This window comes from Metopolophium dirhodum, chromosome 1, assembly GCF_019925205.1.
Source record: "Metopolophium dirhodum isolate CAU chromosome 1, ASM1992520v1, whole genome shotgun sequence".
Lineage (NCBI taxonomy): Eukaryota > Metazoa > Arthropoda > Insecta > Hemiptera > Aphididae > Metopolophium > Metopolophium dirhodum.
In genome coordinates this window covers 94972241-95000190 of record NC_083560.1, presented here as the reverse complement: position 1 = coordinate 95000190, position 27950 = coordinate 94972241, and the positions used below count along the sequence as shown (strand labels likewise).

At 29.1% G+C, this 27950-nt stretch overlaps 1 protein-coding gene across 1 annotated transcript in view; it reads right to left on the bottom strand.

Moving 5' to 3' along the window:
- Window positions 1-27950, bottom strand: part of LOC132944508 (voltage-dependent L-type calcium channel subunit beta-1-like) — a 65182-nt gene that overhangs the window by 23644 nt on the left and 13588 nt on the right. The window contains exon 2 of the mRNA XM_061013887.1: window positions 39-155. Coding sequence (XP_060869870.1) covers window positions 39-155 — 117 coding nt within the window. The remainder of the gene's footprint in view (window positions 1-38; window positions 156-27950) is intronic.

Sequence of the window (27950 nt, the reverse complement as noted above, 5' to 3'; positions counted from 1 at the left end):
TAAAAATATTATAGTATTTGTTTTTCATATATACTTACACGACTGTTAAGTAGTTGTGAACGAGCTCTGTGCTCATTTTCGCGCCGCAGCGCTTCTTTTTCAATGCCCAGAGACAGGTCCGCTGTATTTGTTATAACGTCTGAATCTTCAGATCCCTATAATAAAAATACAAAACAAAATCATTAGTAACTAATCTAATAATAATTTAATATAAACGTTTAACGCATATACAAGTGCAGAATATTAATTAATTAATATATATTTTATAGTGCCCTAGAGTTTTATGAAACTTGTTATTTTTCTATACGCTGATATTACAGTATAAATGTACAGTATTAAATATTTTCTTACAAACTTATTCAATTTTTTAATGGGGGGACGGAGTGGCCGAGCGGGCTAAAAGGTACAGTTGCGACGCGCACCGTCGCCGGTTCGAACCTCGGCCACGGGTGGCACTTCTTTTCGGGCAGTCACAGTGTCTGAAGAGAGGCCGCCATCCCCCACCCGGGCATGGCAGATACCAACGGGTGCCTACTTGAAAATTCTGACAAACTAAAATTCGCGTGTTAAAACCTACTACTGTACTTTCTCCCTCGCTGTTGAAAAAAAAAAAACTATCCAATGGCCTAAATTGCCGCGGGTTAATAAATAAAAAAAAAAAATTTAATGTCAGATGTTGGTTTCGTTGTGTTATAATCAATTTAGTATGTAGCATATACTATAAATGATTATATAATAGCGTGTGACATTGTAAACCGTTAAAAATAATACACACTTATACTAATTTTATTAAATTTAATATTATTTTTTAATAATTCAAATTTAATAAATAAACGTTATCTTATATCTTAACTACCTACCTACATATTAGACAAATAATTACTAACGCCTTTAGTGTATTTGATTATAATTTCATAATTTTGGAATTAAATAAAAATTTCGTTTTTTCCGTGGGTTGGAGAAACTACATTACTTAGTACCTATAATTTTAATATAATATGTTTTCTTATATATATTTTATAAGTGCTCATATTATGTATTATATTACATTAAATAAGGTTATACTATTCAGTTAATAATGTGTTTATTATTAAATACTATTTTATTGCATATAGCCCACTGTCATAATACATCATACAAATTCAATATATTATTGATCCTATACTAAATATGTAAGGCATATATAGGATAGGTATTCGAATAAATATTTAAGACCGTTTTTCCTATCCCCGGCTAAGTGCTATAGTAACTTGGAAAAGGTCAAATAGCTTATTCTTAGTTTATGAGTAAAAAAAACAAACCAATTGACAAGGAAGTTCCTACTAAAAAAAATGTAGGACACATCGTAAAAATACCAATTAGTACAGATATTTGTATAGTTTTCACATAAAAATGATAATCATCGAAACGAGCAACAAAAATATTTTATCACCCATACACTCGCCCATACGGATATTATAGTTATATGTTATCTATACAAACGTGGTTAAAAAAAATCAAATTGTGTAATATTGAATAAGATCTGACTATAAATACAATAAATTTGAAGCTGTATTCGTTTAGTTTAATACTTAAATCCTTGCCACACCAATAACATCATTCTTTATGTGTATACATATTAACGTGTATAAGCTTACAAAATTTTGATTTGTGTTTGTTCATCTATAGCATAGGTAATTGATATCAAAATATATTATAATATATTTAATATAACATTTAAACATACCCAAAATATTTTGAATTCGATTTATTTATATTATATTATTATTACCTTAGAGTCAAAATAAATTTTTAGTTTTACTAGAGCCCAGTTAAGTGCCATTAGTGGGTGGCTTCTTACTCATGTACTCACGTATTATTTTAAACCTCTTCAAATATGCTAATTGTGCATAATTGTACAGATTGTATATATTATTGTGTAAAATAAAAAAAAAAAAGTTTTACTAGACACTGCGTTTGAACATTGCAGATACTTGAACGCGTCATACCCTGCAGTAAATGTATGATACATTTTTTTTACAATTGATTTGTTCTGAAGTTTTACGATTGTAATTGGAGAGCGGTATAAGAGAACTATATTGGTCCTAAAACGATAGGTATATGAATTTTTTTAAAACTGAGTTTCGTTGATAATCATATTTTGCAATAGGTACTTTTATCATTATAATATTGTAATTTAAAATTATAATTAACTGTGTCTAATTTTTTTATAAAGGTTGGAGCCTCAGACTTGTTTTTACTTCTATACTTTATATAAATAAATATGTTTCTCTTATGAAAGGGGCGTTGCCACTGTGAATCAGATTGTGTAGTAAAGAATCTTAAAGATAATTTTAGTGTTGGGGTAGCGAAGTAGGTATAATTTTGAAAGTTCAAGAACACAATTATATTTGATTTGATTTTTATATTCGGTCTTTGCGGCACACGTAGCAAATAATTTGGGATTATTCATAAAGTAATATCAAAAAGAGTTTCAGACAAGTCAGTGACAATAAAATTAAAGTATAAAATATTATATTATTATTATAATTTTTTAAGGGGGAGAATTGCAATCGTTTTACAATTTGTGAAAATTATTATTCCCAAACCACAATAAAATGTATTGTCTACTACTGATTTTCATATTATTGATTTTAAAAGTAAATGCGTACCAAATAAAAACGAGTAACAATATCAAATAATTTGATTTCACCATTTGAACTTTAAAAAAATCGGGTAGGTACTTTGGAAATGTATCCAGGTATTCCTGTCTGACAAATAAAGTATAGATATAGGTATATAGAATTGAATTGAATTTCATTTGCAATTTGCCGTATGGTGGTTGCGATTACTTTTGGATTGATCGATGAATCAAGAGCGTCGGACATTGATAATATCAAATATGTAACCATATAATATATATACCTATAGGTACCAATATTAACTGTGTATTGAACGCGCACTACGGTTAATCAGGAATAATTAGTCTTGTCGTATACGCGGTGTTTGCTAGAATGCTTGGTCGACTTTTTCACATATTATAATGTACTCCAGCTGTAAACAGACCGTTTTGTAAGTTCCAAAAAGTCGTGGCACGCATTATGTCACGTACATATTTTGATCCGATAATCTAACTGCGATAATCGTATACCGTGCATTACCTATGTAATAATGGTAACAATAATTTTATAGTGTGTCTAGAAAGTTTGAAAATCCTAAATACCTACGTAGTAACAAGGATCAAACCGAAAAATAACCTTTAGGTAGGTTACCTACCCACACAGCACGGATAACGCCGCATAAATATAGCGTATATAATTAATATGCATATTTAAATTAAACATTAAGGTTATACAAGTTATATCTAATTACTATATACATGTATACAGTGCGATACATGCATATTATATACAACTTGAGATTTACAAACTTTCTAGATAAGACGCTTAAATATGCGTATATAAGGGTATATACGGGTATGTATATGCGTTTAATAATGTATACACCGGCTCGTACCTGTGCACGTAAAAATTAAACGTAAAGTTTACAAAGAAATTTTTTTCGACAGTCGCACCGAAGAAGACGAGTATTTACAGCACTTTAACTGAGGAATAAAAAGAAAAACCATTACATAATAATAATATTAATATACTCGTTTAACTTTTATGATATTCGACCTGCTGGCGTGAGGCATAACATAAAGTATAAACCGCGCTCCGAATGTCTTATTTGTAATGCTGTGCAAAGATTAATAACCTAAGCATTATCCACACAAGATAACAAATAATTAATTTGAATTTTATCTAGATAATAGCTAAAAGATAACCACACTTATCTACATATAAAAAAAACATATTATGATTTACATCATAAATTCATAATACAAAATGATTTAAAATTGCATTTGTAAAATAATATTTTTGCTATACTTTAATATAATAATATAATATATAATAAATAAGTTTCGATTTTTACACTCGTTTTAATACGAATGTATTAAATACCTACGGTTTCCAATCAGTGTTTAGGTACAGATGAATATGAACAATAATGAACAATAATGAACAATAATGAACAATATTTTACAAAATAACTACAGTAAAACACGTAATTAATTTAAGTAGGTACACAAAAGATATTTAAAGAACATGGAAATATTAACCAAGTCACACAAAATGTAACAAAAAATGTTCTAGATAATAAATTGATCTCATATATAAAAATTGTATTTAGTAAATGTATATAAATAAATACTTAAAATTATTTTTATCTATAGATAAGTTAAAATGCGATACATATTTTCTTCTAGATACAATGATATATAATAAAATGTACAACAGTGCCTAAATGTATATAACAGACGACCGTCGACCGATGATATCCAAATTGTATCAACATTTTTTAATTCCCACTTTGAGGTGCATAACACAATATAGGTATAGGTCGTGCGTGCGAGCTGGAGGGTAATGTATTTAGAATCGCATGCGTGCGATATGGGCAATGCCCATGACAGACAAATTATTCATTTTACTATACCATTCGCAATATTATAATGGACATAAAAGTATAAAGCAGTAGTCGTTATTAAAAGCCACGGAATAAAAAATATACATTGTGTATTGTACATTTATTTTATAATAGTATATTAATTATTTAAATTTACCTCTTTATCTCTGAGCTCAGATTACATTTTGGGGAATTATAGTGACCGGGTTATAAATGATTGATCTATGTAGAAACGAGTTTTGAAAAAAAAACCTAAAATAGGTATAGGTAATGTTAAATAAAGCGTCTAATTTAAAAAAATAGTTCTATAAATTCTATTTTTATCTTAAAACAACATACACCGCATTAATAGGTCGCATATATTATAAAAATAATTAAATTAATCCACATTAGGCGAAGTTTTTTAGATTCTGAGTGGAACGATGAATGTATTGATTTTACAATGATATGTTTTTTTATTTTTAAATTTAAAATTTTTTTGTGTCTGTCATCACCTTTTAGGACAGTAAAAATACTTAGATTTTCTTCAACAGTAAATTTCCCAGTAGTTATCAAAAGCGCCATGAAAAACAAGATAAAACGGGAATTTGTACGCAAAATCTATTTTTGAGAAAATCGATTTTGGGTTTTGGTGTAACTCTAAAACAAATGAACGCATATACATGAAATTTTCACTGGTTGTTTATATTTGCATTTTCTATACACGATAAAATTTTAAAAATATTTTGATTTGCTTTGAACTGTTTAGGAACATTTTCAGTTTCCAATTTTATTAGTCTTTTTTTCTATGAATGTCAATAAAACTTTATTTGTTGGGTTCTAGAGATAAATTTTCTTCAAATGTAACACCATTATTTAGTGAAAATGAATTAGAAATCGAAATAGTTTATCATTGATATTATACTACGCATATTTTCAGAGGCTAGGAAAATTAGCTTTTTATCATATTTCAAATAATGTAATGAATACCAATCCAACTCAAATTATAGTAGGTATATTTATATTTTATACAACATTTTTAAATTTAAATAATATTATAATGCATATATGTTTGATAAACTTTGTTGCATATGAAAAAGTTACGTCTAAGCTTCGGAAGTCTGCATAAGTAAAATTGATTCATTATCCATTTGGGGAGCTGTTACAAGTAAAAAATATAATGTTTTCATAGTGATATTGAATTTTTAATCATATATGTAAGTACTATATAATAGATACCATATTACTATAGATCTGGATTGTATTTGTTTTCCTCAATAAATATTTTTCTATAAACAGTATTTAAAAAAATATTACGTATATAATATGATTCGTTACGATTTAAAATATTTTTGCGGTTGACCTAAACTCAAAATGAAAATATCTGGTTTCACAATGCTTATAATTTAAATTTAGTCACGTTGTTAATTTTCATTATATTGTATTAGTGGTCAAATAGTTGTGCAAGTGTTAAAGTAGTTGGTTAAAATGGCGAAACTATAGCGGGTATTAAGTTGGGTATACGCACTTGAATCTTTTGGAATTTTTTGAATTCTTTCACGAAATTTAAACTAAATATAGCATATAGGTACCTACTGAATATTTTGGATTTTGAAAAGTATCATTCCAATCTAAATGTATAAAACTCCCCTGAAATGTTGATATAGTCATATAGATAATAAATTTACATTATATTCTAATATAATATTTTATACTGTTTGTATAATATATACCTAGCATTTTATAATAAAATATAAATATACATAAGCATAACGAGTGTTATAGAATGAACGAGCACAAATTTCGGCCGTGATCAGGGTCTAGTACATTTCGGCGATAAAAGTAAAAATAATTTAAATAAATATGTAAATTATAGTAAAATTATAACGAAATCGAATTGTACCAAACAGTTTATAATAAACTGATTTAGGTTTATAAACATAACTTAAATTGGTTAAATTTAATACTTGATTAAAATAATATTATGTATTATAAGTTTACTATGATTTATATTATTTTGTAATCCATAATATTATACTTCTGATTTTCATAAAATAAATTTTAAAGTGTATTTAGGTAATAGCGTATCACTTATAATTTTACTATGATTTACGTATATTTTATTTAAATTATTTTTACATTTATTGCTGAAACGACTTTTGGCTGAAAGCGTCACCGTAAAGTCCCATTCTCAACTTGTTGTCATACTGTCATAGTTGTAGTGGGTACACAGAGTAGTATGCATACAGCTTGGTAATTGATTCTTCAATATTGAAGAAAGCAAATACAAGGAATTTTACAAATTATAATAATATATATAATATATATACAGGGTGCATCACCAAACATACAAACATCCTTAGTACAAACATTTTGATAACTAAGAAACTACTCATTCAAGTTTTGATATGGGTATATACAAATTATCCATTAAATAATTTACAGTAAATATAGGGGGTTCTCATTTAAAAAACAGAAGTTTGTATCACCACAGGACACTCCTTAGTAGTACAAAAAAATTCAAAGATTTGAAAAAATTGTCTATGATTATATTTCAAGTTACAAAAATCAGAATTTGAATGTATTTATTTATTAAAGAAAAATATGGACGTTTGATGAATTACCTCGTGTAAATATATATATATATAATTATATAAACGTCCAAACACATATAGGTCCCTTATACTATTTTCTATTTTTTTTATGGTTCATCACTTTAGGGATCGGATGTTGAAACCTAAAACTCGTTTAATAATGGAAAATCTAGTAAATATACCATTATAAAATTATTTGACGATGAAAGTAATAAAATAACTGAAGTCATAAAAAATACCCTTATAATGCCTGATTGCATGAACTACAACAAACATTTCATGAATCAATAGTGAGCTTAATGATCCCTTAAACTGCATGATTTAGTGACTCATGATTGGTTAATTCAATTTTATTCAACCATTAAATAATTTATTTATGCGACCCAATATATAAATAGTACAAATTAGAGGTAATTAAATTATTATTATTATTTTTTTAAATGAATAAACAAACTTACATATATACAAGGAAATCAATTAATTTAATTTAACATTATAATAGATACCAGTTTAGTTATTTTATTGAAATTTCATTTGTATACTTTAACTTAAATTGTATTACACGATTACAGTATACCAATACGTACGTTTCCCCAGCCCCCCACATATCAATTTTCATGAATTCTCTATTGCCAATATTTAGTACATTATTTGTTTGAATTTGTTTGATCCGAATCAGAATTTGTTTGACATCAGGTACCCCGGAAAATTTAATTTCCCCGTGTGGGGCAGATGTAACGTTTTCCCAGCCCCCCCCCTCACAAGTAAATAATGGAATTTCTAGGATTTTTCTAGGAGGCTGGGGAAACGTACGTTCTACCAATTATACCTACGCGAGTGAAATGACAGTTTATTTATAGTTCCGTAAGGTATTAAATTTATTAAACAGTGGTTTATAAACTCGTAATTTTTCCTTGGTTATCGGAAAATAGTTTAAAATGAGGTGAAATTACAAAAATACAGTATAAAAATTAGTTATTTGTTTGGTATATATTATTGAAATACATTTTTAACCAAAAATTACCGTATAGTACATTCCAAAAAAAAAGTTATCAACTTCAGAGCCTTAATCATCAGTGCTTGTTATTAAATTTAAAAAAAAACTAAATCCAGTGTATTTTTTAAGATATTGATCGTCTATTCATAATAAAATCAACCTGAACATAATAATAAAGTGTGTGTGTGGCATCGTCATCGCCGTACGACATAATAATATAATTATACGGAGTGGCGGGCGTCACGCGTCTCAGCAAGCCTTTCGTCGGGATACAATATTATATAATATTAAATAATAACGTCGTAATTATGACGACAACGTGGCTAAAATACGCTGCGGAATTGGCTTTTATAATTATTGTAGGCGCCACGCCCGCGTGGACTCCCCGACAACCGTTTACTTTGTGATATTGATATTTTATTACACAAACGACGACAATATAGTTGATTTATCCGACCCGAAATACGATCCGAACACGCTGGCGATTTCCTCCTCCCTCGCAACCATAATAATATATTGTTAGGTATATTATATAGTGGCCGAGAAACCGATTGAAAATGTTCCGCATGTGTATTCAGTCGTATTAGATTTCGTCCTTTGCTATTGCTTTCGACGGCGCCGTCGTGGTCGAGTCAAACAAAAAACCTATACGTTTTTTTTTTCAAGCACACAACATAGTATATTAAAGTGGGTGAAAATAATAACTGATATTAAATTTCACAAATTTTATTTTTGAGGGAATGTCTAAGAGGTAATTTCCGAAACATAAACCTAAACCGGGTGTATATTAAAAAAAAAACTTTTAGTTATTATAAACATATTTTTCTGAATTTAAAACAATATCCATTAATATAATTTATTATTCTACACTTTATGGTATGTATGTATGATGTTGACCTAATTAGTATCACTAATTACTTGTCAAATTAGCCCATAATACGTGTATGATGTCTAATGCCACCTTTCGTATTTAACCGCTCACAATATTACATATTATTATGTCAACATTTTGTAATCTTTTTCAATTGTAAACTATTTGCTTCTGTTGTTATATAATACCTACTTTAATTTTTAATTTTTATTGATCTATATTTATATCTTCGTTTCTTTTTTTGGATAATCTTTTGTGATAGAAATGTATACCTGTTTATTTTCTACTCGTTAATTGTACTAAAAGGGCTCAATCCGTATATTCATAATAAAATATTTAAAATAAAATATTATATTTAAATATATTTGAATATTTTAGAAAAATGTATGATTTTTTTCTGGATATATTTTTATTCCTACTATTACTATTTTTTTAATAGTTAAGTACATCACTATAATTGAAATATTTATGACGATTCGAGACCCAGTGCTGCACGTCGTGCGTGTCTAAACTGTGACCGGAAAACGTATTTTTAGTGGCATATTATATTATTATGCATCCTCTTTGAGCTTAATTGTTATTAAATTGTATAATATGTTTTATTCAATGTATTTATAATATTTTTATACATATAATATAGGTACTTTTATATACATAGGTAAAAGCAGATTCTTTTAAAATACTCATTTTCTCAAAAAATATTAACGTTTTCACAAATATTTATTTTTACATAAATTGAAGTAATTTCAAAACAATATTATTGAAAAAAAAATAGTTTTACTGTCATTATTTTTTTTTAATCATTTTACATTTTTAAGAATGACAGGAGATATATTTTCTTTTATATCTTATTCCGAAGCAGAATATGTAACACATAAATATCGAAGTTTAAACTAGTTAATTATACCCAGTTATAAGCGTAGGTAGGTATCTACCAACTAGGTATAGGTAACTTATACAACTTTTAAGTATTAACTACTAGCTTCTTCAAAGTTTAAACTTCTATTTTTATACATTGAAATTCTCAGCAAAATATTATCCTTCAGAATATTAAATTAAAAATGTATGCTGTCATTAAAATGTAAAAACAACTTTAACAAAGTAAAGATGAAAAAGTGGGTAAGTGGATAACACTTTGCTGTACATTTGGTGTCTAGAGAAGTCACTGTAATGGAAGTGTTAACTTTGAATTCAATGATATAAAATCATTGTATACGAAAAACGATTCTGAGCGAAGAAAGTCTAGTACAATCTGTAATAATATATACGCCCGTAATGGTGTGGTGTTGTGCTTTTTCAAGTATTGACCCGAAAGAGAAAAAATAATATCAATAAAAGGACACATCCAAAAACATCGTAGATGGTGCGCAAGTGTAAACAGGGTGATACTTTTATATCGGGATCCAGCAGGCAAATAACTCGGAAAATGCACAGAAAAACGCGAAGCAAAAAGGTTAAGAACGTATTATTTTATTTTTACACGACCTTATTTTGTACCAGCCTATACTTGAAATTAAAAATAATATAAAATATTATTTGTATAGTATAATAGATACCATCTGTTTCAAGATAAAAGATTCACCCTGTGGGTCACGATTCAGTGTATATTATTATGAAATAATATTATATATTATATACGATTTTTGATATAATTTGTTAGCGTACGCCTATAATTTATATTATCTCAGCAAGCCATTGAAAACGAGCGCATACATTAGATGATAGATATACTATTATTACTGTACGCGGAAAAATACCACGAAAAAATGATAATAATATACCGAATATGTATTGTTATTATTTACTCTGCAAGACGCTTAGCTTGGCGTATAACAATTTATATATGAAATGCTTCTTCTCGTTGAAGGGGCTTATTATTTTATACGACTAAAAATGAAGTGCCAATCCTTAGGTACAAACATTTTGTGGTATGTATTTGTTTTTTGTTAAAAATATTACATGTATGTTCCTTGTCTAACAATAACCGAAGTTTCCCTACTGTTTTTTTTTATATAATATACTCAAAGCAATCTGTTTGAAATTTGAAATATGTGTTTACATAAAGCTATATTAAACAATATATAATAACAACAAAATATCTACAGGTTCAGGAATTTAATTATCATAGTAGGTATTAATAGAAAATTGTTAAGATAATTTAATTAACAAACGCAAAAAGCGTAGAGCGATAATTTGTTGAAAAATAAAGCACTTCTATTATAATATAATGTATCCTTACGGCACGACTATACCTATATGTGAAAATTTGTTAAGAACAAAGGGTTTTGTGAATTATACAGAATATATATTTATGTTTATACCTCGGTTTATACTAAAATATTTTAAGCCAGTGGCGTGTCTGAAGCTCAATCAAGCGAAAGGAGAGGGGGGGGGGGGTAAACATTGTAATTCATATAGAATTATTGTGAGGCACTCCATACACACCTCGCCAATATTATTTCTTTCTTTTAATGATTTTATCCGAGTTTATTATAATGTGTACTCAAAGAAAATTGATCATATGCATATTATTATTATGGGAAATATAATAATACACTATATACCTAATAAATACAGAGCAGCATCAGTAGTCATATAACTATGATGGGTGTCGATTTGCTAGGTAGTATATAAGATAAATTATGTGAATCACTACAACTATACTTTGTTGTTTTTACACTGAGTTTCGGTCCATTTGGGTCAAATGGGCTTCGTTGATTCGACGATATGTCGATATCAAATAGAACGGACACGCATGACAGATAGTCTAACTACAATAATTATTCTTATTTCCGTTCTGCAGAGACACCTACTTTGCAGCCCATGTAGGGTAGTTTACTATTTTTATTTTTCAATACCATTGATTATTATACAGGATGTTTTATCTGTCATGAATTAAATTTTTTTAATTTGTATAATTCAAATATTTGCCTCTTAAGAATTAATAAAAAAAATAAATTAATACATAATAATATAACGTATGATATTCAGATTATATTTGTCTGATTCGTCTTAAAAAAAAAAAATACCCTTTTATTTATTTTATAGTAATGTTTGTATAAAATACATTATATTGTCACAAAAAATCTAAAAAATCAATTAACACCGTATCGAATGGGGTTGAACTAGGTACTCGTATATTTATGGTAGCGGTCGATGGCTAAAATAACTATGACGCATTGATTCGATTTTTATTTAATACCGTTTTTATAGTTTTCAGCAATATAATGCCATTAATACCTACAGTGTCTTACACATAAATATAATATTAATGCACATTGCACCGTCCCACCCAATATAGTTGTAATTTTCATTGTTCGTCACAGGCATTCTTGAACTGCTTATAATACCTAAACGGCCATAATATAAATATCTCAATAATTTTTGTAACTAATAATAATTACACGATATAACCCGATGTATGCGAAAAGATTGTTCTGACCTTTATCGTTTTATTTGTCCCGAGTCCAATTTGACAGAAATTGAAAATAATATTTCGTTACGGTACAGTGCGCGTGCGTCGGTCGGCCTATAGTCAATCGTTCGGCTTGAACATATAATCGGACATTATAGGAAAATAAGGCATAATAATATATTAAATTGTTTTAGTTCACGCATCGAATAAATAGAAGAACATTTGCAGAGGTACGAATAATCGCTCAGAATCTAAAACAAGTCGAAAACTTTATTTAATTATTCAAATGATGTGAAGTGTCTTTATTTTCCATACGTATTAAAGTTTAAAAATTACAGTCGAATGCTCAGATGATCTTAAACATAAGTGTATCTATACATTTTTAATCCACGTCAACCCTGTCCCATGTTAAGTGCCCCCACTTGGTTTGGGAGCCGCTATTAAATTAATTTTTAATACTGGAAAATTGAACATATTATCATTGATTATATTATATTATATTACGTTGTGCACTTATTTATTGTTTTCGTCGTATTCATTAACTTTCATGAAATTTGAAATTTCGGTAAATAATGGTCGGTAGAGATATCATATGGTGATATTGTTATCATCAAGATATCACTTACAATATAGGCAAGGTCTGCGTGACCAGTATTGTGCAAATCTAACATGTAATAAGGGATGAGTGTAATATATGACGGCTGGCATGCCTAGTAAAATACAACTATGCTTGTCTGCAGCTTATCGGTAAATGGAAGACTAACTCACGTATTATACGCTTTATATCTGATACCCTACTGCAGTTAAGGTGACATCATATAATATGAAAAAAAAATTAAAAACTATTGACCCAATAATGTCATTATAAGGGTAACTCGTCATCGCCTTTGCCCACACCACATAAATAAGGCAAAATGTAAAATCTTACACGAATAACCTTTTTACCGGAAAATAAAATATAGTGTAATCTCGAACACAGACCTTTTTACCTGACAAAAAAATAATGTATAAGCTTCTACGCTGACCTTTTTACTTGACTTCACAAGTTTGAAATGTGTCAGAAAACTCGGCCTTTGATGGACAAAAATATAACTCTTATTACTCACTTTTGAAAAAAATTTAAAAACATTAAATATTTGATATACATTTGAAATAACATGTAGTCAACATAAGTAGATAATTATTTATTTGAGTCGTCGATTTTATATATAATTCAAAAATAAAAAACCGTAGTGACTTGAAATGCCCATAAAACAAAGATATTAGGTAGAATTTTTTAGTCCTTTTTTGGTATAGGCATAAAATGTTTTTTTCGTTCTTAATAGCTTTAAAATGTAATGAATAGTTCCTCAAAAGTTGTTGTTATAATGAAAAAAAATTGTTATTACAAAGGTATAAATGTATAATATATAGCCATAATTTTGTTTCAATTAATTTTTATTAGGACTATTGATACCCATTAGTTTATGAGTGGAGCACGATGATGTATTTTATTTATTATTATTGTGTGAACCCATATGTCACCATCTTTTTGAGCAGTAAGAATGCTTCAATCGTTGATTTCAATAAGTTTTCTGATAGGAAAATTAACCTAGTTGTTACTAATTTACTATGGAGGGTAAAGTAAAACCTATTTTGTTATATTAGGTATATGTCATTCAAAAACGAATAACTGTAGGTAGATATTTAAACCAAATGTCATATAAATGACATATACCAAAATATTTCCACCAAATGTGTGTATGACTTTTAAACTATTAAAAAAAAAATTTGACATTTGAAATTTTTGAAATTTTGTTTTCAAAGCGGTACTAATAGCTAATTTTCTAATTTATTTTTTATACTTATTGTGAAGTATGAAATAAAATACTAGTTTATGTATACAGTATACATATAACTGAAATGGTTTTTGAATATGTAATATAGTATATGTATTATAATTATTAAGATGTTTAAAAAAAAGAATTATACCTATGTTTGGCTTATAGAAATTATATTATTTTCAAACTTTCTTTCATTTAATAAAAGCTCGTATAGGAGTTAACACTATATCAATGTTGAAGATTACCTACTTTTACCATTCTCCATAAATAAAGCCCTCCGGGTCCGATAAAAACAGTATTATTACCTACTCCTAATAATGTCACGAGGCACCATAATATTACATAAAATTATGCAGCGTTGATTCAAATCACGTGTTTAGGCACATTTCATTTTGTCCGGAATGCTTCTACATAATAATTCCATGTATATGCGCGTACGATAAGTATAGGTAGTCAAAAATCAATTTTCGCGTTATAAAACGTTTTATAATATTATAAACATATACTTTAATAGCGTTACGTCATGTTTATGATATAACATATTTATTATTTTATCAATAGACGATTATCTATACATAGAATTTCGATTAATATTACAAAATTACGAAAAGGGTTGATTAATAATTCGCAGTTGAAATGTTTTCAACGTACACGCCAACAACAGCGGATGATCTACGGGATCGCGATAATCTATATATCGTAAAAATATTATAAAAGTCACGCACCTTAAGTGAGAGTGCGGCAGCATGTTTATATTACCAATTTCTATGCACCATACAGTTTTTGAAATACTTATTGTTTTTTAAGTTATTTATATACATCATAAGAAAATGTCGAGTTTTTTTTTATTATTGTCGATAAAATATTATTTGCTCTGTCAAAAAGCTTGAAAATGTAATACAACGGTCCTCATAAGTTGTTGTTAGTGGAAATTAAAAAAAAAAGTTGGCCGTAATACCACAATCATTTTTTATGAGCGTCTGAATTTAAAATGTTGACAAAATTCATCAAAATCAAGGAAGTTGGCATTTATGTCAAGTTAGAAATTCATAAACATTTTTCCATGTATATTCTACATATGTCAATAAAATTTTATTCATTGGGCCAAAAAGCTTGAAAATTTAATAGGTACAAGGTTCCTTATAAGTTGTTATACTAGCAGTTGATAAATATTAAGATCCATACACACGATTATTTTTTTATAACTATTTAAAATTCAAAAGTCGACAAAATTTATCAAAAGTTAACTCATAAAATGTATAAGTTAAAAAATTATAAAATGTTCAATTTTTATATATAAGAATTGAAAATTTAAAACAGGGATTCTCATAAATAATTTGTAGGTATTGTACCAAAAAATCTAAAAAATATTATAAACAGTTATTTTTTACAGACATTTTAAGTACAAATTTGGACAAAATTACATATTAAAACTAAGATTAACGATTTTAGTTATTAAACATAACTTATAAGTAGTCATTTAAAAATTATTATTCGTGGGTAAATGAAACTTTTAGAGTATACACATAATAATATTTTCAAAAATAATTTTTTTAACAAAAATGAATTTAACCTACTATTGTAGATACTGTACTAATGCCTATAATAGTAAAATAAATTACTTTATTACAATATTATCATCAAATATATTTAGTAATATTACTGGCTGACAGACCGTCTTTTCGTTTTTCGTAGACAATGATTTTATATCATTGAATTAAAAATTTGATACAAACCATCCATTACTGCAGTGACCCATTTGTAATATACTGTACAGCAGAGTGACACCCACTTACCCACTTTTTTTAATATGTAAATTTTCCACCTGTCCTCCGGCGACCTAAATCAATTAAAAATATTGTAGGCTATAACACTTCATACATATTTTGAAATTATTGATTGTGAATAGAAAAATAGTTACTCAAGTTAGATTTGTAATTAATTCATATATAATATATATTATCTAATCAGTGAAATAATATCATAGAGAATTGAAAAAATCTCGGGTCATCCATTGTCATGCGGCCTATGATGACTTTAGTTATATATACAGGCAGCACATGGTTGGTCACCCTCAGTTTTACTAAATTTAATATTAATTCCTAATAGTTTATTTTTTAATTATTTTAAAATTGTATTTTAAAATGGTGTCATTAAGTTGGTGTATGTACATTCAAGAAAAATATAATGTTAATTAAATTCAATTATAATTTTAAAACAATTTTTTGGTAAATCAATTAAGTCGTTATCAAATGATTTGATGGTTTTAATTTTTTTTTCTCTACTACAGTCTACTGTAGACTCTACACCATAGTAAAATTTGCCAAATATAAATACGCAGCGCCATGAGAAAATAAAATAAATTTAATATAAACGTTTGATTGAGAAGCGGGTCACCCAAGTGGCTTAAAACAGTTAGAACACAACACTTGGGTCGGGCTGCGGGCTTGTGGCAGTCAACTCGAATAATAATAAAATATTTTGTTCAAAATGTATGCTATACATATAGTAAATATAGTATAATATATTAATATTATAGCATTCTTTTTTTCTGGAAAACTGGTTGTAGTGAGTTAAATTATTAAATCAAGAAATATTTATTGGTATTTAAAATCATTAGGTTATAGCGTATAAAAAAATTGATGAATTAGTTTTAAGTATATAATTTATAAACGCATTATTTTAACCCAACCTAAGTTTCTACAATGCATTATTTAACTAGTAAAGTTAAACAACTAAAAAAAAAAAAAAATTAACTTGGCTTTAACTTTTCAACTAGGTATACCTACCTAAAAGAATGCCCACCTTTGCACACACGATACACGACGCATTTATTGTACATGGCGTGCGTGACGATCATTACCTTGTATAATATAATATTATAATATACGCATCACGGTGACCGCGCGTATATGATGTTTTATTATATACTATATACCTACAGATAATAATATAACATGGTAACATAATATATTTGTGTGTGAGGGTGGGTGTTGTATAATATTAAATATTATGTAGCCGCCACGAGAGACAGCTGTACATTGAACATCCACAGAAATGTACCTCCACGAGATACGTCAGGCATGACGAAATAATATAAATATTTATTTGTTTTCGATTTGCTGAACTCCCCTTTTGACCGTATATAGTATAACTTATAAGTATAGTCCGATTTAATATGATACAATATAATAAAATATGTAATAATAATATGATTCTTTCTATTCACGTCAGATATAATTCACTGCAAGCTGCGTTATATATACGAAATTGCTATGCATTGTGTTGCTTGCATATGAATGGTCGCACGAACATGTTTCAAAATTATAAAATGTAAGTTAGACTAATATTAATTACTAGGTACAATTTACATACCATCCGACTATTTAAATTTAGATTTTGGATACATCAATATTTTTAAAAAAGTTATCCCATTAACAATTTATACGAAAACCGGGCGATTTACATTTGAAAAAAAAATAAGTTGGTAACACCACAGCCCCACAGTACACTCATTAAATTGTGAGTAAATCTAATTAATTGAAAATATAGCCCTTAAGTACACTTAAGAATTCTGAATTCCAAAAATCAGTAATTTAATAAATATTAAATTCGTTATTAAGACAAAACAAATGTGTGTAACGTACCAATTGTGACGTAACCAGAATAGACAAGCGCCTCAAACAAAAATCTGATCGTGCAAGAGTTTTGACGAGGGGTGGAACTGTAGGGACGTCAGATGCTAGTGTGGGGCGGCCGCCGGGAGGGATAATAACCGAATGATTCTTATACGAAATGATAATAATATATAGGAAAGCTCTTAAGCTCGACGAGTGACAGTCTAGGATTACTACCCCCAATGTCGGAGAGTAAGTACATTAAGTGTAGCATATAATCAGAGCCCGCGTGCTAAGTCTTTCCTCGTCTCGACTACACTGCTCGTCCAGATTTTGTCCTCTGACCGCCGCGATATATAGGGTGGGTCACAGGACGTTTAAACGTACAATTTGCACACCTTCTCTAGACGGGTGGGTACCCTCTCTAATTTTAATAAAACTGTAGTAGGGTGGGCCACGCAGAGTAATAGTGTATTCCGAAATTGTAATCTGATAAATAATCAAATAATATATAATTAGAATTATCACTAGTATATAACATAATGATTCTAACCTGAATGTAACTATATGGCCGAAAGTTTAACATAATAGCATCCAACTTCTTGGTAGATACGATTACATTTTTACAACCGCATTTAGGTGAGCAGATCAGAAAAAGTATTTAACACGGGATTTTACACGACACGACGAATTGTGAACCAACCCTTTAAGGTGCTATATAGGTGTTTAACTTCTGCCGTGTTCGTGTTAGCAGTGGAACGATACTTCCAGAATGGTCGATTCAAGTTATTCACCAACCGATACCACAGGCTACCGTGAGGTTGAAATATTCTAACTCTGTGTGGACGGTGTGGTTACCTACAGCGTTTACCACTACCCCACGTAAAACGATACATCAAACATAATGGGTAATAAATCAAACCCACCAAAAATGTCGCACGTGACAGTGCGACACGGATCACAGCGTCCTAAAAGACGTAATAAATGACAAATCACCGTGCCGTGTTCTATACACGCGTGCCTGGTACCTACACAGGTATGACAAAATGTTGGTAACTACATATACCAACTATACCTAGTAGTACCATGGTTCGCGAGTTCTACTCTACTGCAACACGGTGCACTTACCTCGCTGCGGCGATCGGGAACTTTCCTTGACGTACCCGTTTCTATATTGAGCGCATACGCCAACGCGGACGAGCGTCGTTTAGCGGTCGGTCGACAATGAGCTTTTTCGAAGCAGGAAGCGGACGGGGCGGCGGCAGCGACGACAGATTGGCGTGGACGAAAAACTCGCGTTTGTACAACTTTATAATTTTATAATAATAATGGGTAATGATAATATCACAAGTAGCACTGCTGATGCGGCCCGCTCGACGTCATGTAAGGCTGCTGCTGATCAGTGCTCCGTAGTCGTTTTGATAGCGACGATGATAACGCGACACCGCACCGTGATAATAATGCACCTGACTGGACTGGACTGGACAACAATATTCGATTGTTGCGGACGCGTCGCGACGTTATAATAAAAACGTTTCGTGGTTTGTTATTATATTATATTTAAAATCGGCGGCGATATTAATGTGTGGGTGCCTTGCATATGATATACGATATATACACGTATACATATACACGCGTATATATTTGTTATTAACGGGCAAATATTATATTATATTATAAAATCAACATTAATATATACGCGCGCATATATATACATATACACACACACACCTATGTATACATGTATATACAACACGACGATATATAATATTATTATCGTATATACGGTATCACGTCGGCAGTCATATGAGAATGTATTGCGCGTGGCGGCGGCGGCGTCGTCGTCGGGCGACGGTGGCGTCAGTGGCGGCGGCGGCGGTGGCGGACGGCCTGGCGCGCGCGTGACGGGTCCGCGGGGTGCCCCGAAAAAGCGTGTGGAAACGGCGAACGTAACGAACGGTACGGCGTAAGTGCGCGCGCGAGGGGGCCCGTTGAAAAATATATTAATGAAACCCTATTAAATCAATAAAACAGAAATAGTCGGGCGCGGTGCGCGCGTCGCCGTCGTCGCGACGGGAGGGGCGAGCGACCGTCAGCGTCCCGCCCGTCGCACGGAGCGGGCGACGCCATCTACCGGGCAAAGCTTTCGTCGTCGTTGGCCGCCGCCGCAGCTTTTTGTTCGGTCGTCGCGAGCGGACCCGACGCCGCGCCGGCGCGAAACCAACCCCGTCGCCGGCCTCGCCCGCTCGTCCACGTAAAACGTTTTCCCGTCCGCCTTTTCCGTTTATTAGTCGCCGCCGCACTGTACGTGCGCCCATTATCATGCACCAGTCGTTTCTTCCAGCGTCCTCGTCATCGCGTTTTATTATTAATATTATTATTATCGTGTGTACAAACATCGCGTGTACCTAACATTATTACTATACAACCGAAAACGCGGTCGAACGTTTATCCTCCACATATAGGTACCATAATATAACAACATAACAACCAACGTTCAGACGGATACTCGTAGGGGCGGGATTAAAGGGTGGTAGGGAAAACAAGCGATAGTGCCTATATAGTGTATGCCCATACCAGAGAAAAATTCGGACCGAACAGATGAAATTAAATTAAATATACGGCGGATTTTGGAATGAATTGAACAAAATGCAAAACTGCGAAATTGTTATTGTACTATTGCAAATATTCAAATTTAATTTAATTTTTTAACTATATTATTTGTATAAGACAATGACAATAAGTATAAAAATAGATATAATTATGTATTTCTGTAAATTTTCAAGAGGGACCATAATCTGCGGAGAGAAAAGTGGGCAGTAGCATCCATGATATTTTGTAGTGAAGGCAAAGATATTGTTTTGACGCCCTGTTTAAGTTCTAAATCATTGAATATCACATCAAATATTTTATTTTTAAAATTATTACGCTTAAGCTTGAATATTATTTTGCTGTGTGCGTTTTATGCAATTACTAATTTTTCATTGAAATATTTATATTGTGATAGTACACTTAAAGTTTTACTCATTATGATCTGCATAGTACTAACTTGATGTAAATTGTGTAGGCATGAATATACTAAATTTACAATTCTACAAAACTTCAAGGGACAAAGACTGCTGTATAATTTTTACATCTATAGATGTATTGCTATAGTAAATTGTTTGGATGGTGGAAGTGTCTCCTCCTCCCAAAATAAGTTAAAATATTTATAATATTTTGACCACCCCCCCCCCCCCCCCCAAAAAAAAAATACTCCAATTTACGCTAATTCTTAGTATTTAGTGTGAATTTTCTCGTGTCCTTATAATTTTTATGGTCTTAATAATATTATACCTAATGACTTAATCCTCAGCCACACGCACTCGTGCCCTATAAGTTTGATAACCTCTATTTTTTCATATGGATCGCTTAATCCCGTCGATGAACCCAACACCACCCAACAACCATCGAATATGACGTACCGTCGCTTTCTGCGTCCAAACGCCGCTTTAGAATAAAATTCCGCGAGCGCATTTAAATATAAACACTACGCGGCCTTCTCCGCGCCGCCGCGCTAGACTGCCTCGGACGTAACGTACAATAGACTAGTCTCGCAAGTAGGTATTTATATTTTCTATTAGATTTATATTTATCACGCACCGCAGTACAATTTATTATATAATTTTGTAGTTGCTTGACCACTGGCTATATAGTATAAATGGGATTTTGAAACCGACTGTTTACCATGATAAAAGTCTTATTTTTATTCCGACGTACTGATCGATCTAATTATGCCACATGGATTTTTTAAACGACGTTTGGATTTCTCGCCTTGTTTTCTGTAGATTCTACGAACGACTTTTAAACAAATTTGACTTTAAAAATGTTGACCAACCATGAATTTCCGATTTACGCTAATATTTGTTTTCAATATTTAATCGGTATCATTGGATCGATCGGTACGGTGGAATAAAATTGATCAATGTAGCAGTAACATTATACATAACATACCTATAATAATATTGTCGACATGAACGTTTGAGAGCAAGAACAAGTGATCATATTATACGTACACTAGTACAGTACACACTACCACGACCAGTACAAAACCAAAATTTATTGCCTAAACAAAACGCCTTACAACGTTTCGCATCTTGTATTTTGTATGTATTTAAATGTTAACAAGGATTCATCTATTATCTTGTATCTGTATTAACACTAGATTATTTATTCTTTTAAATTATAAATTGTATTAGATATATAAAACAAAAACAATTTTACATTTTATATTTTGCAGTTGTTTTACGCACGATAGGTTAGAATATTGTTATTACCTATATTATATGTTAATTATGATATAGATAATATAAGAATGGGTAGGCCATTCCGAAATCGACGAAATAAGGGGTAGCATGTATATTGGTCCGAAATGTAGATGACAGACACTATTTTACATAGTGTTCTCACTGCAGAAGAGGTTTTATCATAAATTGTACTTATTATATAATTAATAAGACCCCTTGAAACCTCAAAATTATCAAAATGTTTATTCTCGTATTATACTTATAAATTCTATTGGCTTACCCATTCTTATATTATTATCTATGGTATACGTAACATAAGGGATGGACAAAATAATTTAAAAATAGTATTTAGATATAAGATACAGTCAATATTTTCCAAAAAGTACTGTATAGCGGCTATAGGTACTAGATACTTTTTTTTGCCTTTCGATAAAAATAATAGATACTGAAAACTGTATCTATATAAGATACAAGATACAATTTATCAAATAATGATTATAGTATATTAGTATAAGTATTAGTAGTACTTAGTATATTTAATTACTTTTATGGAAACTCAAAAATGTCATTCCATGTTTATATTTTCAATTAAAAAGTCGGCGGGTATGATATATTTCGCAGAAATGGTTGTTACCTTTACATTGATTTGAATACCTTCCTATATTATGTAATATTATTGTGCTGTTGTACTATTGTAATTTGTAACATTAAGTGAATATTAAGTATGTTGACACAATTAGTTGAATAAATGAATAATAGATCAATAATCTAAATTCCAAAGTTACTCATCCTTACAAATAGTACATTCCACTACCTACAAAACTTTCCTGATGGCAGCATTAAAATATCGAAAGATATGAATTACCTAAAATATTGAAATATTTATATTGAATATTTGTATTGTATCGTTATGGGTATATACTTTTATTGGTTTTATTGATACCTTTATAAAATATATATAATATCTTAAAAAATTTAATTTTTATTATTAAAAATTGTTTTTTAATAAAACGTGTATCTAGACTATAATAAAAGAGGGTGTAGTATAGTAGGTACTTGTCCAAGTAGGTAAAAGCTAAAATTCCTAGTAACTTATCTTAATAATGGAGAAAACCTAAAAATAATTGTGAAATTTTTACGAAAAATCATTTTTTTATAAAAATATTTGGTTATTTTGTTGCAATAATTCAAAAACGAAAACTGAAGATACATGTTATTTTCACCAAATGTTTATATTTGCATTTTCTACACATGATATACTTTTGAAAACATTTTCATTATTTTGAACTGTTTACAGATATTAGAAAAATCGTTTTTTTTTTCTTTAACTATAATAATGTTGAAAAAAACGTCAAAAAGGTTGGAAGCTTAATCAAGGTTCCTCGTAAGTTGTTAATATTAGAAATAAAAAAAGTTCAACGTATATTAACAAATATTGTTTTATGAACATTTAAGGTTAGTATTTTAAACAATGACAATTTCAAAATATTTGATTAATTTTAAGCTGTAGCCTGTTTCTTATATTTATACCACAAATACATATTCACACTTTTCTGTGGAAATTCAGTAAGTACCTATTCTTTCAATAGTTAGTAACAATACTATAATTATATGCTTTTATAATAATTAATAATATATCCAGTATTCTATTAAAAATAGTAAAAAATATAACTTTTTTCAGGTTTGTTACACTAGCACCACAACCTAAACTATTTTCTTCGAATTTGGTTCCATACTTTAGTAACCGATTAGTAAGCATTCGTAACCAAAAATTTGGAATACGTAACCAGGAAAACCGTTTTTCCCAACTGGGTGCTGATATTATAATCCTTAATAAACTCTTTGAATATATTTTTATCAAGTATATACAAGCATAATATCCTTGATCAAAAGTATTTTGGATAGTTATTTTAACATGAATATATAAAATATTTTTATTTTTTAGATTTATTTTTTTCATAATTTTAAATTAGTATATTTATATATATATTTTTTATTTTTCTATTTTAATTTTCGTACTGAATATAAAACGAAAATATATAAGTAAATGTTGTTAAGTATTTACATAGGAATACCTATTTAATTTATTATTGTATTTTATATAAAATAAAGATATTTTTTATCTAATAAATTATTTTTTATTTTGTATTCAATAAAAAAATTGATTTAAAAAAAAATTATTTAAAATAAATGAAAAGTTTAAAAAAATATTTAATTTTAAAAAGGAAAAAAATTAATTAATTAATATTTTATAATTATTTATTTTTAAGTCCTTAACTATTTATATTTATATAAATACTATTTATTTATTTATTTATGTGATAAAAATTATAATAAATAAAGATAAGATCTTTATTTTTTTTCAAACCATGGAAATTAAATTTTTTTTTCCAATAGTTTATGTGGTGGTGCCTTAGCGTAACGCACTAATCAAGTGCTACTAAAGAATATTTTATTTTAATGAAACAGGTTAAGTTAGTTCTAATTTTCACAATTTAATACAATACATTACCTATTTTATTTTCGGTTATGAATAGTTACTAATCGGTTACTAAAACCTAGTTTGGTTTTGAACTTCCTAAGTAGGATATTTCAATGTGCGGGTGCTGGTGTAACGTTACGCCAGCACCCGGTTGGGAAAAACGGTTTTCTTGGTACTTGGTTTAGGTTACGAATTCCAAATTTTCGGTTACGAATGGTTACTAATCGGTTACTAAAGTATGAAACCAAATTCGAAGAAAATAGTTTAGGTTGTGGTGCTAGTGTAATGTACCTACTTACTTTACATCTTTTATGCATTATATATAGTGTCGAAGCAATAAGATACATATTATTATACAATTCAAATGAATTACGCATTTTTTTATTCGCAGGTTGGCAGTTGTTGTATAAAAATCCATGTTTAATAATTTAATGTTATGTTTATTTTTAAAATAAATAATATTTCCACTTGTATCGATCTAAACGTCAAACAAAATATTTAAAATACATTTCTATGATTCAAATGTATTCTTAAACAGGGGAATTATTATTTTTTATAAAAGTATACATAACGATAAAATTAAATTATTAAACACAATATCGACGCTTAGCTCTTTTTTATGAATTCAAAATAAATATTCAAAATTCTTTTAATTAAATATAACACTATAGGTATTAATATTTTATATTTTTACTCTTCAAATAATGAATCCTTTCTCTCCGACTAATAACTTTGATATCAACAATAACTCACAAAAATGTAATACAACTTTATTTTAGAACTATGTCTAACTACGTCTGCAGTCAGACGTTAGTGAATGCTCTATCCGTAAAATCTACCAAAGAAACAAAAAAAAAAATGAAAATAAAGATTGATGAGAGGGATTGAAGAGATTAAGTATCATCAAATTAATTAAATTCAAGATACAAAAAAAGCGGGTAAGTAGATGTCGCTCTGCTGTAGGTACAGTAGATTACAAGTGGGCCACTGTAATGGATGGTATTAAATTTGAATTCAATGATATAATATCATTGTATACGAAAAACGATTCAGAGCGGAAACGGTTTGTCAGTCTAGGATATTTTATATTATACTTGTATTGTTATTACTTATTATTAAATATTAGTACGGTAGCCGGATAACCGGTAAGTTGAATTTATTAATCATATAAAATTACAAAAAAATAACTAAAATTATTATTATTGGTTATTTAATAATCAATTTCGTCAAAATTGAAATTTAAAATGACTATAAAAATATCAATATGTTCATGTTCAATCGATAAAAAATGTTTAAAAATAAATTATATAATTGTTTGGTTATTATAAAAATGAAAAGTACCTAAATTAAAATTAATTACCTGCATATAAAGACGGGTATTTAAAGTGGATCTATTAAATCTACTTGACTTTTTGTCATGTTGACACGTTACACAAATATATTTTACATTACACTTTTCACATTTTAAGATTGAAATTGCTAATGGATCAATTTCTTCAAAGAATTTGAAATTCTGAAATCGTATGTAATTATCAAGTATAATATATATAAAAAAATAATTACGTTATACACCGGTAACAAAATACAAGTTTACTTCTTAGGTAGGTACTAGGTGAAAGACGAAAGCTTATTAAATTATATGATAGCTCGTTAGTCTATTGTTTAACTACATGACAATTCCAATTACCAATACTTCAAAGTACAAGTTTAGGTACAACGTAATATTATGAGACGAGTTACGGCAATTTGGTAGAAACCCAGATAATGAAAACAATTATATTATATCTATGATGGCATTACACATACACCATTATATCAGCGTTCAATGATATGAGTTTTTTTTTTATTGCAATTCCATAAATGATTTTCATAATACGAAGAAAATGTATGAAATTGTATGAAATTGTAATAAAAAAATTCATATCATTGAATGCAGATAATGGTGTATGCGTAATGCTACTGCTGTGTAGTAAGTGTCGAGTGTATATTATGTACTCCTTGACTTGGAGTACATAGGTACCAAAGTCACTGTAATGGATTTGTTAAATTTTAATTGTGGCTTGGTGTGGCGCAGTGCCTACACTCAACTGCGGAAACGCACTGAGTGTACGTAACGGCCGGCGTTGCTATTTCCCGGATGGGTGACCACCCGGGATTTTCAGCAACGAATCCTTGCCACACATATAAAACGTGTTTTCAACCGTTCCTCCCTCAACTAACAACCTATAAACAAACAAAATAGCTAATGGCCTAAGCTGCTGGGCTCAAGCTCAATAAAAAAAAAAAAATTAAACGAAAAACGATTCTGAGTGGAGCCGAATTGTCTACCTAGTATATTACTAACTAATAAGTATACTTTATGATATTATTACTATATTAAAGTAGGTAATTTATTTTAATATTAGTAAATATAGTAATACCGTTGTTCGTAAGTTGAACCAATTTTTTCAAAAACATAGCATTTATTATATTATTGATGATTTTAATTATGATTCTAAATTTGAAATATTTCACTAAATATTTCAAAATTGAAATTTTCACTGTTCTTGAAATATTTCAATGAAATTATGAAAAATATTTTTTTTTTCTTTTAAACGTGTTCGGTTAAAGATGATTAGAAACAATACATTGATTATACACTTAGAATTAAAAAAACCATATTATTTTTGTTGATTTATTATTTCATATTTCTATATTCTATATTATATAGTGCTGAAAAATATTCCTGTCATTATTTTGAGAATAAAAATATTTTTTTACACGAGTTATAAAATATTGTTGTTTATCAGCGATTCAAAATATAATGGTTTGTTATAAAGTCGAAGTCAATTCCAACAATGAATGAAATAATAGTATATTTTTAGTAATTTATTATAAAGTGTACAAAAGTTGTATAATATGTATGTATATGTGGCTGAGTGATGTGATATTAACTACAAAATAGTTTGAACATTTTATCGATTTTTATGGATTTCAAAAGTTATTATTTCCGATTATCTCTAATTATATCGTCTAAGGACTACTTACCCGTGTATAAACTACAAGTTATTCATGTTTATCTAACCAATTTTTTTAATATTTAAAATTTAAGCTAATACCACCATTGAGTTAACGGTTAAGTTAATACAGGCGATTATATAAAATATAATACGATTTTTTAGACCAAATATGTAAGTTATTCAGTAAAAGCAAATATAAACCGAGCAACTATTACAAAATATGATTAACGACTATGCCGATTAGCAGCTATCCGATTTCCATACAGCGAACATTTAATTTTTTTAATAACCATTTCTATCTTAGGTACTTTTCATTATACTCTTGCTCTTTTATTTGCTTAAGTACAACTTTTTAATATCATATTTATGCTGAATTTTCTATTTCTATTTTCTATTTTTCTA